The 14,154-nt window shown below is 33.3% G+C and overlaps 2 protein-coding genes and 1 pseudogene across 3 annotated transcripts; 2 read left to right on the top strand and 1 right to left on the bottom strand.

The window, feature by feature from the left end:
* Nucleotides 1–189: 189 nt before the first annotated feature.
* LOC120209552 lies at nt 190–2,915 on the bottom strand (annotated as a pseudogene).
* A 4,889-nt stretch (nt 2,916–7,804) lies between these two features.
* On the top strand, nt 7,805–11,762 carry LOC120209550 (MADS-box protein AGL42-like). Of its 2 annotated transcripts, none has more exons than XM_039208531.1 (8): nt 7,805–8,111; nt 8,190–8,377; nt 10,191–10,275; nt 10,732–10,793; nt 11,054–11,153; nt 11,237–11,278; nt 11,369–11,410; nt 11,493–11,762. In XM_039208531.1, exons 2-8 carry the CDS (start codon nt 8,196–8,198, stop codon nt 11,580–11,582), a joined length of 603 nt encoding a protein of 200 aa, XP_039064462.1. In that variant the 5' UTR covers nt 7,805–8,111; nt 8,190–8,195; the 3' UTR covers nt 11,583–11,762. The 2 variants fall into 2 exon arrangements, with proteins under 2 accessions (XP_039064462.1, XP_039064461.1); XM_039208530.1 differs by having other exon boundaries at nt 8,193–8,377.
* A 112-nt stretch (nt 11,763–11,874) lies between these two features.
* LOC120209551 lies at nt 11,875–13,714 on the top strand. Its single transcript, XM_039208532.1, has 4 exons — nt 11,875–12,480; nt 12,564–12,693; nt 12,990–13,330; nt 13,442–13,714. The coding sequence occupies exons 1-4, from the start codon at nt 11,875–11,877 to the stop codon at nt 13,712–13,714; spliced, it is 1,350 nt and encodes a 449-aa protein (XP_039064463.1).
* Nucleotides 13,715–14,154: the final 440 nt, after the last annotated feature.

The raw sequence follows: 14,154 nt of genomic DNA on the forward strand, positions 1-14,154 counted from the left end.
GTGCTTCGTGTTTTTGGCAAGCACGTTTGGTCTGAGAGTGGGACCAGAATTAAATGTTTATATGCAACTTGAAAGCAAAAGATGTAAAATAACCCAAAACTGGAACAACATCAATTGTTGAAAAAGTGAAGAAGAATGCTCCGACTTCCCACACAAAACTAATATGCTATTTCAAAGATGCAACACAAATTTACATTCAAATTACGGTACACATTCTTGCATTGAAAAGGAAATCTTGAACCATCAGCAAACAAAGTGCAAAAGGGTAGGGATATGTCAATCAAATCCTGCGGAAAACGCATAAAAACACGAGGAACCATCAGTGTTCCCACGCACAGGTTTGGCTTGATCACGATTGAGTTGGTTACTCAATCGGCCTTTCACCATTTGGTTAACATGCGCGCGTCCCCGATGGAAAAATAAATAAATAAATAAATATCATTTTGTTTTCTTGAGGAGTATCAAGGTCCTGAACTCGGCATCGTCTCTGACAAAGCTCCAGCAAATGTACGCAAGAGGGATATTAGCAGCATGCCAGAGAGCATGAGCATCTAAAAAGCCTTTATAAGGTGGGAAGTCATAAATTTCCAATAGCGAAGCAAGGATCCCTCCCACATTGAACAGCCACACCTTCCACCGTGACGGATGGCTCGTTACACCAGCCCAAACCCCCCAAATTAGAAGTTGAGCTACACCCATGGCCGTACAAACTTCCATATTTAGACCTGAAAATAAATATGGGTTGTCATACAGGATAATGCAACAACAATAGAACAATCGGCCAAAAGAGAATTTTATGATCAAAGAATAACTTGGCATAAGAGACAAGCAGGAAGAAAGTTCTGGTGGATCCCTAATAGTTACAAGGCATTTGGGGAATGCAATTCTGAATTTAGTATAACTAAATGGATTCAGCGGATAGCGGTTAGTTATGAAAGAATTACCGTAATCAAGCTTGTAGAAGTTGAGATATAAGATGTGTGTTGTCACAAATGCAATCAGTGGAGCTGCAATCATCACTCTTGAAGCTTCATCTCTCACGTCAAAGGCTCGTAGTATTGTGAGAATAAAACTGAAGCCAATTAGTGCAACAGCCGATGAATAATCTACCTTTTCTGTCAACTCAACATCTCTGCAAGTGACTCGAGTTAGACAACTTTGCACAAAATAAAAAGCAATATATATGTGTTTGGTTACAAATATAAATTATTAGAATCTTGAATCATCACCCGCTCGTCTCCTCTAGACATTTGAATTATTATTGTTGACATGAGTTACACTATACATGCTATGGTGAACACATGGTCAAACCCTTATCACTTGAATTACTTCCTAAAAGAATCACCAGAAACGATTTACGTGACTAAGAACCTAACACAGGCTCCGATGGAAGAAAATTTCTTGTAATTGATAAGGTGAAATTTAACCATTATTGACATCCTCTAAATAGCCATATCAGGAAGGATCATTGAAACCTCTCCTAAAATTACACTAGTACAAAAAGTAGTGCTTACCGACTGTGACAAACAGCACTCCAGAACCAAAGTTCATCGCAAGGATGGCATAGATATGCCACAAGCCCGTATATTCATAGTAAGGCTTTTTATCAGGCCTCAAAGGCAACTTATAGTTCAGAAGAATAAAAAAAGTGATCCAACCATGAAACTGTAATGCAAGGCTTATTGCAGAAAAAGCTACAGCAGCAGGTTCCTGAAAATCACCCAAAAAAAAACCCTTCACTAACAAGAACACCATTCTAAAAAACCAACACAGTTAGATGCGTTCTCTAGAGATTGCTAGGCGAACCATCGATGGAATTGAGAGTATGCTAAGCTACTTATTTGTTGTTTACGATACAAAGGTGATATATAGTAAGGACCTGGATCGCATAGACACGTTGAAAAGGCCATTTGCCATGATATTTAACCGGTTTGCTGCCGAGTTTCCGTCTCTCATCCTCTCTAGCAACCATACAGTGGTACATACAATCGGAACGACAGTCCCACTGCTTCCATTTCTGGTAAAGGGGCTCTTGTAAATACCACGGCCCGTCGATCGGTTTCCCATCGGAAGAGAATTTACAGTGTTGAAAGCACTTTTCCCCCACGCACCCACTTTTCTCACATTGCTTCAAACAAGCCCTGAATAAAACCGCATAAAGAATAACCATCAGAACCTTATGGAAAATCACAGTTTAAGTAAAAATTGCCGGGAAAGGATAAGTTCCTCAGAGTTAAACCAAACAATAATCTTCTAGATATAGCAATTTCCAACACCATAAGAACATTCTTTATATTAATTATTGATAACCACCAATTGTAAAAATAGAATTTAAACGGTCTAAAAATGTAGACTTTGTATCTCAAAATCAACTAATGGCCACCAATATCTTTTCATCCAAATTTCCTTCGGAAACAAGAACTTAAACAAAAAGGGTATCTATTTCTATCGAGAAGTTAATATCTTCAAAAGCTGACGAACCAAACTTTAATTTTCCAAAGTTCAAGCTTGCAAATAGAATTAAAAACAACTTAAATCGAGTGAACTTACTTGTAAATCGGATCAGCATCACCTTCACTAGCGTCAAGTGAAGGAACGAGAAAGCAAAGGGCGAAAGGAAGAAGAAACAAATGGCTCCCAACCACTTTATTCATCGCCAAAAAGAAACCAGAAAAAAAGAGTCAACCGAGAAAAAAATATTATTGATTTCCCCCCTTTCTTTCTACAGAACAAATGGTAGTTGGTTGAGGTTCAAGAGATGAAGTGATGGACTCTGTGCCACGGAATTGAATTGCAGAGAAAGTGAGTTGGTTATTGAAGAATCGAGTTGAGCTGGTTTTACAACCAACTCGGTGCAGGATGAGAAGGAAAGTGTGAGTCAATGTTGGGGAGAATAATCGATTTGTGGTTTTTGTTTACCTTTTGCCTTACGGAGAATCGTGACCGTTGGTCCAGAATCCCCTGAAGTTGCTGATCTCAGAAACGTGACACGTACATAAACGATGCTGTTCTATTCACCTAAATGACATCCGATTCTTCTGTATTCACGTCTATGCCACTCCTCATTGACCATAGTATACGGCGTCCTTCATTTACTGCTTTCTTCGACCTGATTGGCAAGTTATTCTATTTAACTAAATCAGACGTCTATATCACGAAATGTAATATTATTTTTTTGTAATAACATTATTGAAATGTAAGATTATTATAAAAATATTGTATTATCTTGTTTAATTTATTTAATAGTATGTAAAATTACATTGTTTAGTTGGAGGAAAATAAAATTAATTGAATATATATTTTACCAAATTATTCTAATAATATATTTTTTTTAAAAAAATTAAATTTTAATATTAAATTATAAATATTTGAATGAAAATTTGTAGAATATTTTAATCATTATACTATCTAACTTTTGAGAAATATACATTTAATATATAATTAATATACTAAATTTATATTTTTAAATAATTTTCATAAGTATTATATTTATTTATATAAAATATAATATAACATGAATAAAATAATATTATAATCTCTAGTGCTAAAGATATTATTTTTCAATGTATAATTTTTTTTAATAACTTAAAATTAGATATTATTTTCAAATGATTACAATTTTACGATCATATTATTTTTCACTTCATAAAATTATAAATATTTACTATATTAATTGAATATTAATAATATTAAATAATTTTAAATACTCAAATTTATTAATATTTTACTAAATTAAACTTTTTTGTATATTATTATTATATTTATAATTTTTACTAAAGTAAAAAAATAAGAATTGAAAAGAATCATTATAAAAAGAATTATTATTCTAGGGGTATTCTTGTCTAAAGTGGTAGAAATTATCTAATGCCTAAGAACTTGGAGGTAATGACATTCCCACCATTTTAACAAAAAAAAAAGATATATTGGGAAAAATTATTCCCCATGATAATGTTTTTTTCTACGAACCAAACCTCTAAAGGTTTTGTTTTATGTAATATCTACTGTCTATAAAAGTCAAATATTTTATCAATTAATTTAGATCGAAAATGTCCATTGCTTAGTTCTTGAAGTCCTCAAAATTCAAATTATACTTTCTTATTGGTTTGGGATACCTTTTGTTGTATGTTATTTGGAACGATATTATTGGAGTTAGAGGTGTTCAAATGGTTAATTTGATCATTGGTCGAACTGAATTTTCATTAATATAATTAATTGAATTTTTTTAACTGTTAACATAACTGATTTTTTTTAAATATTAACCGAACCGAATAAATTTCAGTTATTTTGGTCGGTTAACTGAAGTAACTGATTTTTTTATAAATTTTTAATTAGATTGATTTGAATATAATAAAAATATTTTTTATTTGAGTTAAAATTTAATTAAGTGTTAATAATTAATGAGTATAGTGTGGTTAAAAAATAATTGGGTCTTAATTTTTAATGAGTTTGAGCTTAAAAATATGTATTTAATATATTTAATATTTAATAATTTCGGTTAATTAACATTTCGAATCAAATTAACTATTAACCGAAAATTGAAAAAAATATTAATCATTCCTCGAACGAAATAATTCAGTGACCGGCCGAATTAGCCAAACTAATTCAGTTTGATTAGTTAATTCGGTTAAAATCGAAAAATAAACACCCTTAACTGGAGCAATATTATTTTATTTTATTAATATTTATTGGGTTAAATATAATATAAATTCAAATATTTTGAATAGAGATTTAATTATAATATGTAGGTTACATGTAATTTAATCTAAATATAGATATCAGAGATAAAAGTTATAAATTAAGTCGATTTTCAAAATCCTTTTATATTCTTCTATTCTCTTTGATATTAGTAAAAAATATCTACTTGTGTTCGTATTTTTTCTGATTATGATTTTTACATAAAATTTTAATATCTTATTTTTTTCTCTCTTCAATTTTGTGATTGATTCTATTAATGTCTAATATAACAAATACAATTTAAGTCAATTGATATTCACCAATTTTATGGTTGATAAAATAAAAGAAGTTATAAGAGAGAAGTTGTCCCTTTGATCAACTTCAATTTCAAATTTAATTATGATAATCAAATATTAAAAATATAATTAAAAATTCAATCATAAAAACAATACATTACCAAGTCCAAGGGAAGCAACCCTTACAAAATCTTCAAGTTCCAACCAATTAATATCCTTTATTTTATTTTACCACTAAGAACTTCCTTTAGTTAGGAGAACAACACATCGTTGTCCCACCACTTTGTTTTCTCCTAAATAAAAATATATATTAATCAATTAACTAATTTGTTAAATAAAATAAATTTTAAGTTTCAAAGGTAACAAATTGATCACTAACATTATCGATTTGTACGTTATTGTGGGTGACAGAAAACAGACATGGCTTGTTAATGCTGATCTGGTACCATTTTGACCAATCTTTCTCTTCCATCTCCATACAAGGATGTTCTTGCAGAAGACACCATTCTTCACTGGTTCCGCAAAGGAACAAACCCGAATGGCAGGTATGCATTCAAGTTATATTTGTTGTGTTGTTGAAAAGTATTTTTGAGGTTTGGCCTAAGCCAAAAGCTAGCCAAATGGAAGCTACTTGGTGGCGGAGAGAGCGTAAAGATAGAACTTTAAAGCCTTTCCAAATCTTTACCAACCTAGGGGTATCATTCTGAGTCGTTCCTGAAACTCTAGTTGATGCCGTTGCAAAGGCCTTATTCACATCTTGTGTTTTCGTTGCCATCATCGGCTTCCGTTGAAGTTTCCTTAACTCTTCTACCGATTTCCCAATGAGTTGTTTTGAGTTTGATCTCTTCGGATCTTTGTTCTTGTCGTTTTTCACGTTAGATAGAGACGATGAAAGGCTTCGAGTTCGAGAAGGGAGCGAAGTATGAAGAGGATTATTAGGCAGCGGAAGAGGAAGCAGCGGCGGTTACTGTTGATAATTTTGATAGAATAATGGGTTGAGAAGAGAAGACGAAGGGTTATAAGAAAAGAAAAGAGATGATGGAGGAGCAAACATCAGCCCTCCACCTTCATGGATGACGCTCGTGTTGTGAAAAAGGTTTTCATTTTGTTTCGAAATGAATTAGATCCGCTGCTATATCTCCTTACAATATTATTCTTGTTTGGAGAAACAGATTTCTCAACTGAAGATGACATCAAAATCGAATCCATAAAACAAAAAGGCGGCGATGATCCTTGAAATAATACGATCAAAGCCCTAAAACCTAAAACTTTGAAAATCTATATATCACAGAGAGGATGAAACTTCTCGATGAAAGCAAAGGAATATAAAAAAAGAGGGAATGCATACCTGCCGTTCGAGTTTGTTCCATTGCGGAACCAACGAAGAATGATGTCTTCTCTAAGAACATCCTGGTATGGCGATGGAAGAAAATGGAGATAGAAGAGAAAGATTGGTCAAAACGGTGGTCAAATGGTACTAGAGCAGAATTTAACAAGCCACGTCAGTTTTTCGTCACCCAACGTAACGTTAGTGACAAATTTGTTATTTTTAAAATTTTACTAGAAAAAACGAAAACTTACTTAAACATTAGTGATCATTTGTGTAGTTTATCCAAATTTTAATTCTCTTTCATTTTGGTCACCACTATTAGCTTTCGTTAAATAATGATGTGGCACGTTACAGTCTTATTCCACAAAAAGAACCGCAAGGTTCCAAATTTTCAGCCACAACAAGGTGAAATTTATGATGAACAGAGCCATTGTCGATTAGTCCCAACTGTGAGAAGGGTCTATTTGGCCAGAAGACTGACATAGTTTGGTTTTAGGTCGATATGACGGTTCAGTGACATATCAAAAAAATTCACTTATAGTTTCAATTAGGATTTAGATTTGAAGAGATCGAAAGATTTTTCCAACGTCTTTGAATGAAATGAACGAGAAAGAAGAATAAGATGAGTAGTTTGATTACTTTTTCAATTAGAGAAAACACCAATAGCGACAATGAAAAAAAAAAGAAACAATCCAATAAAAATTAAAAGCTAAACTTTTTTTATCTATCAGTTCAACTTAAAATTATATTTTGTTAATCTTTTTACCAAACATGTGCTTCTCTTTATATGAAATAACTGACAGCTGTTCTATTAACCGTAAACTCAACTTTTCCAACTACAAATAATTTGAAAAATTAGGGTTGTTTGGAGAAAAAACTTCACATCAATTTTTTTCTAACGATTATTAATGACAATGACTATACTAAAAGGGAATTAAAAGTTGAATAACTATAATTCAAAATTTAAAAGTTCGATGACAAAAATGATAGTGCCCTAAAAATTCAACAACTATCATTATAGTTTACCCTTAAAAACAATACATTTAAAAAGTCCAACTGAAGCATCCCTTAGACCCTTACCAAAAAAAATGATCTTCCTTACTTTCTAGTTCCAAGTTAGTGGATTTGTGAAAGTAATGGCCGACTCTCCATACAAGACGAGACACGTGACATGTCTGCCACCATGATCTACTGTAAAATTCAAGTGCCGAGATGCCATTGGTGGAAACCTCACGACATTGTACGATGATGTTTTTTTCCTTCTAATTTCTCCTGTGTTTTGTTCTGTCCGAATACCTACTTAAAAAGCATAATTAGTATTTAGTATTATTACTTATTTTGTTAGTCTCCTCTTTTCTATCTTTCCTTTTCCTCCTCAGTTTTACTAAAAAAACACAGATAAAGTCCTGACCCAGTTTTTATTGAATCTCTTTTAATCAACATTCTTTTGAAAAAAGGTTGTGATATAGAGATCTTTCGTCATTTTATTGTTTCTACTCTTCGAACCCTAAGGTAATGTTTGAAGATATAAAGAGAGAATAGACCAGGGTTAAATTTGTGGTTTGAAACTAAAGAGATTGATATATCAAAGATAGAAAGATTCCCTGTCTTTTTGATCTTTTAATCTTTTTAGGGTTTCTGATTATTCCATTTTCCTTCTCCTCCTCCTTAAGTATTGATTCCATTGGAAAAATCTTTCTGGGTTTTCTTGTTAAAATATATTTTGCCTTTTGGGATACTAGTTTATTGTGAATATCTACACATATTTGGCCTTTATATCTGGGTTCATCTGGAAAAACAATTGAATTTTGGTGAGTATTCTTCTTGCTGTTTTAAGCTTCTTTTAGGGTTTGCATCATTTTAAACGCTTGAGTTTTCATGGTGAAAAGTAGGAAATGGTGAGAGGAAAAATTCAGATGAAGCGAATAGAAAATGCAACAAGCAGGCAAGTGACCTTCTCCAAGCGTCGAAGCGGGTTGTTGAAGAAGGCATACGAGCTTTATGTTCTCTGTGATGCTGAAGTTGCTGTCATCATATTTTCACATAGAGGAGGACTCTATGAGTTCTCAAGTTCTGAGTACGTTCCTTCATTACTTTTCCATTTTCCCCAGTAGATTTTGAATAAATTATGGTGGAGTTCGTATATGTGAATGTGTGTTGTAGCAATGGAGTATGGGTGGTGTATGATGATGTTGGGTTATAATTGTTTTTCTGACTCTTTTCTCGTTTGGTCTTAATCATATCTTTACCACCAATTCAGTTTTATATTGTTTGTACTTTCAAAGATTTCTTCAAATATTGCGAATTTATGGTGGATCTTTCTTTTCCTTGACTACCTTATTTGGCAAATCTTACACTTGGTGTCATTCTTTTTTCTTTGCCTTTTTTGGGCTTTTGGAAAGAACAAAAGCAAAAGGGTATTGAAGATTTGAAATTGATCATTTCATCCCTTGAAACTCCTCGACCAGCTTTGTTTCGGCCCTTGTCTCGTAATTAATTGATTGTCTTTTAGGGTTTTGCAAGCTTGGCAAGTGTTGCTGAGAACCACTAGATTTTTGTATATTGGAGAGATGGCAGCATATACGCGCCTTCTAAAGTGTTCAAGCCTTTTGTGCAATAGGATATAGTTTCACCAATTAGACCAGCGAATGAATAAGTAGTACCTTCGAATCTATGTGTCTGATACGAGTGTCAAACACGAATATTTCGAAGAAAATGTAAAGTCCGAACAGTATAGATGTTTGTATCTTCGTAGTGTATGAACTCCCTGCCCTTTATTTGCTGTTAGCCTGAAATGCACCCTGATTGACATGTTCTTCATTTGGTGTACCTTCTTTGCTCTTAGGACATTAATTAGGTCTGACAAGACATACAAGGACAAGTCTCTTGAAACTTCAAGAGATGAAGTGTTTTACCCTTGTATATTTAACTTGATGCTATTGATTACTTCCTAACAGCTTCATTGTACTTCATCTTCAAGTTCTTAACATGTGTTGTTCCTGTCTGGTTTTCTTCAACCTCGGAATCTTCTACAACTTGTCCATGCTTGCTTTAGTGTCTCACAAGCCATTGTCCTTGGGAACATGACATTGGACACTCGATTTTGCATCTCCGAGGTCTTTTTTTTTTTCCTACCAAAAAAGTTCATTACATAAGTTGAAACATACTCATTTTGAATATAGTGAAGACAAAAATTGACTTAATTACTATCACTCCGTCCATAATTAGACTTTTCTTAAATGCATTCCCACCACACACATAAGTTATTAGACCATATGTAGAATGTCACAAGTCGAGGGAAAGGAATGCAATAGCTAACAAGAGAGATATAAGACAAAATCTCTCCTACAGCATAAGTAGGACAATGCTTTAACACGAAAGTATTCTATTCATTAAGAAATATGTCTAGTACTTGAATATGAGATATGATCTCTAAGAATCCTTCAAATATATCTATATATATAAGTAATCGTATTTATGTTGGATATATATCCGTATCCAACACTTACACCCGAATCCAAATAAACATAAGACATTAGAATTCCTTAATGAAGAGCCTTCATTGACCTTTAACTAGATGTTGTGCTTTAACAGACAATTATTATTATCAGCTCACCTTATTAAAGTTTTTTATGTTATTCTTGAATCAGATCCTTGGATAACCTTATCATTTTCCTATCCCAACAAATTATTATCTATATTCATATTAGAAGAACTAAAACATGTCTATCCACATTTAATATTCTCATATACTAGCTTAAACTTTCTTTCTCTATATTATACTTTACGATTTCTATACTCCTTAGTTTTTGTGTGTTTATAAATCATAATCTTATTTAAGATAATATATATAAATTTCAATGACTGATTTTATTTTGTTTTGTGTGTAGCAACATGCAAAAGACAATAGAACGATACCGTAAGTGTACAAGAGAAGCTCAAACAGACATTTGTAACACTGAAAGATATATTCAGGTTAGAATTTAATGTTTAAATTTTATATCCAAAACACATACTTTTATCAAATGTCTTAACATCTAGCATATACTTAAACTCGACTTGACCTTGATACGATAGTAGATGAACAAATATTTACGGAAGAATAAAAAGAAAGTACACATACAATCGATTGAAGAAAAAACATAGAATATACGTTCAAATTACCTTTTAGAGACATTAGATAAAATTAAAATTAAAAATGATATTGATATATGTTCAAGTTATGGTTGAATACAGTTAGACACTTGTAGCATAAGACAATGGTTATGACATTTTTCTTTTAAATTTTAAAACCAACATTGAGCAATTTTGCTTTAATGAGATTTTAAAATTTAAAGCTTTTAATTTCAAAATTAGTTGTTTAAAAATTGAACGGTTATTTGCATGTTAACATAGTATATATTTTTGACATAATTTGCATGTAACATGCAGCAACTGAGGCTTGAAGCGGAAACTATGGCCAAGAAGATAGAGTTTCTTGAAGTTCATCGAAGGTTAATGACTTAATTAGATGTTTCTTCCTACAATTTCTAAGTTACATGTATAATTATAATCATAATTGTAATAAATCATTATAAAATATGATAATATTGATAATTGAAATATATCAAACTCTAGCATAAAATAAATCTAGATATAATCTACGCATGTTAGGAAAATAGGATAAATTTAGAGATAACCCATACATAATTTACGTATAAGCAATTCGTACATATATGAAATCTATCTGAACTGAGGGTTTTTGTTATTTCAGAAAGCTGTTGGGTCAAAGTCTTGGTTCGTGCTCTATAGAGGAACTTAGGGAGGTTGAAAGCCAGCTCGAACGAAGCTTAAAAAACATTAGGGCAAGAAAGGTTAGCTCTGCATCATATATATACATGTGTACATCAAATCAGTCGGATCAAGATAATGAATTTGTCATCTCGTAATGTTCCAGAACCTTGTATTCCAGGAGCAGGTAGAGCAACTAAAAGCAAAGGTACGATAGCTATGCAAACACTTGATATGTATGTCACTTAGGCTTAGTCAATCTTATTTAATAATGTTCCCTGTGTTAATCTGAATGCAGAAAAGATTCGTGCAAGAAGAGAATATAAAGTTATCTAAAAAGGTCGTCTTTCTTTCTTCTAAACATTTTAGAGTATCTATGTGTTAGAATCATACTTGTATCTGACACACATTCAATTGAACAGAAGGAAGCTCTAACATGCAGCGGACCGAACTCGGAGGTGGATACACAACTCTTCCTGGGATTGGGATTGCCAGAAAACCGGTGTTCCTAGCAGGCAGGTGCTTCGGACATGGAAATGATGCTGTTCATCCTCATCTCATCAATAAATTCCAACTGTTGAATAATTGGTTTTCCTGGTAGGAATAGTGTTGTTTGTATGATGTATCCACTATAACTACTGGTATTACTTTGATATACTTATTTTAGATCCCGTTGTAACTTATAAGCGTGCGCGTGTATATATATATTTTGCTGCAATTAGGTTCTTTTTTATCTCCTCCTACCTGCTGCCTGCTTTTAATTCTACTATTATTGTCTTAGTTCCTAAGGCACTAAATGCTTGCATGGAAAAAGATTTCAGACCCATTTCTTGCTGTACTGTAGTGTACAAAACCATCACTAGAATCATCACTACTAGACTATCTCACATCTTTTCTAGTATAATCTCCCCTAGTCATACTGCTTTTGTAAAGGGAAGAAATATTGTTAATAATACCTTACTAGCTCAGGAGATTGTTAAAGGCTATTCTAGGAAAAGTCTTTCTCCTAGATGTGCCATTAAGATTGATCTACAAAAAGCTTTTGACTCTATGAATTGGGACTTTCTGATGGTTGTACTAGAGGCTGTAGGTCTTCATGTGAAGTTTTGTAGTTGGATAAGGGCATGTGTTACTTCATCTCAATTTTCTGTTTCTTTGAATGGTAGCCTTGTGGGTTATTTTAGGGGTGCTAGAGAAGTTAGGAAGGGGGACCCATTGTCCCCTTACCTCTTTGTCTTGGTTATGAATGTTCTTTCTTCCTTGCTGGATGTCTATGCAAAAAGGGGAATCTTTAGGTACCACCCTAAGTGTAAGAGAATTTCACTTACACACTTTTGCTTTACTGATGATCTATTGGTGTTCTATCATGGTTCCATGGATGCTGTGATGGGTGTTTTGAGTACCCTGGAGGTTTTTTATAAGTTCTCCGGTCTTAGGCTTATGCCCAGAAAACTGAACTCTATGTTTGTGGTTTATCTGACTCTGTCCTTCAGCTAATTCAATATGGTATGGGATTTAGGGTTGGTATACTCCCTGTTAAATACCTTGGGATACCTTTGGTGACCAGGAAGCTCACTAGTAAGGATTGCTCTGCTTTGGTAACTAAGATTAAAGAGAAGCTTTGTAAGTGGTCTAATAGAAAGTTGAGTTTTGGGGGCAGACTATAACTCATCAAATCTGTCATGTTCAGCATCTTCAGCTACTGGAGTAGGCAACTCATCTTGCCTAAAGGGGTCTTAGTGATGTTGAGAGACTTTGCATGAGGTTCTTTTGGAAAGGTTGTGATTCCCCAGCTAAAGGAGCCCGAGTTAGCTAGAACCAGATTTGTTGTCTAAAATCTGAGGGAGGCTTGGGGTTGAGGAGTCTGGTTGATTGGAGTAAAGCTTGTTGTCTTCTACTTATCAAGAAAATCTTGGCAGGTGAAGGTTCTCTTTGGATCGCTTGGTTAAATGCTTACTGTTTCAGGATTGACGATTTCTGGAATGCCGGTTGTAAGTCTCATTTTAGCTGGATTATAGTAAAGTTGTTCAAAATGAGGAGTGAGGTTGTGAGACTATTCTGTTCTAGTAGTAACTGGGATCAAATTAGAGCCAGCTGGTTATGGGATAAGGTTCGAAGCAGTAGTGAGAAGGTTCCCTGGCATCGCCTTGTGTGGTTTCCTGGCCACATTCCAAAATTTTCACTGATCTCTTGGATGGCAATCTTGGATAGATTACCTACTAAGGATAGGTTAGCCAGGTTTGGTATTGTTATAGACAGTGTTTGTAGACTGTGTAGCTCTGGCCTTGAGTCTCGAAGTCATCTCTTCTCTTAATGCTCTTATGCAAGTGAAGCTTGGTGTGCTATCTTGCTGCTATGTGGACTTAACCAGGTACCTACTGGTTGGAACGATCTTCTGCACTGGTTATTGCTGAACCTAAAAGGTAAATCATTGATGGTGCATATCCTCAAGTTGGCTTGGACTGGCTTTATCTACTGCATTTGGGAGGAACAGAATCGTAGACACTTTAGAGGGGTGCATTGCTCGGTTGACACAGTTGTTGGTAGTGTTAAAGAATCAGTGAGAATTAAATTGTTTATGAGCTCTATGAATAGTCTAGATACTGTAAATAGGCAATTGTGTATAGATTGGGGACTGATATAATGCCTTGATTTATGTTTGTAACAGCTTGGTTGCATTCTTTTGGATGAATGTAATTCTACTTATCCAAATATATATATATATATATATATATATATATATATATTTATAATTATTTATTATATTTAAACTATTAAATTAATATTTTTTATATTTTTAGTAACTAAATAATATATTTTAATAATATAAAAAAATCTTAAAATATTTATTATAATATATATATATATATATATATATATATATATATATATAATAATTGGGTAGGACGGGTTGGTGATTTTTCATCTTAAACCCAGCCGCGAAATTTTTTACTACATAACCTGCCTCGCCCTGCCCTGAGTCCCGAAAATTAAAAAAAAAACCTGCTATCGGGTTGGATCGAGTCGGGACCCATCATGTTCAGATATTTTGATCATCCCTAAAGTCACCTTAAGAATAGAAGT

The sequence above is a fragment of the Hibiscus syriacus genome, unplaced genomic scaffold (assembly GCF_006381635.1).
Source record: "Hibiscus syriacus cultivar Baekdansim isolate YM2019G1 unplaced genomic scaffold, ASM638163v2 tig00019143_pilon, whole genome shotgun sequence".
NCBI classification, from domain to species: Eukaryota; Viridiplantae; Streptophyta; class Magnoliopsida; order Malvales; family Malvaceae; genus Hibiscus; species Hibiscus syriacus.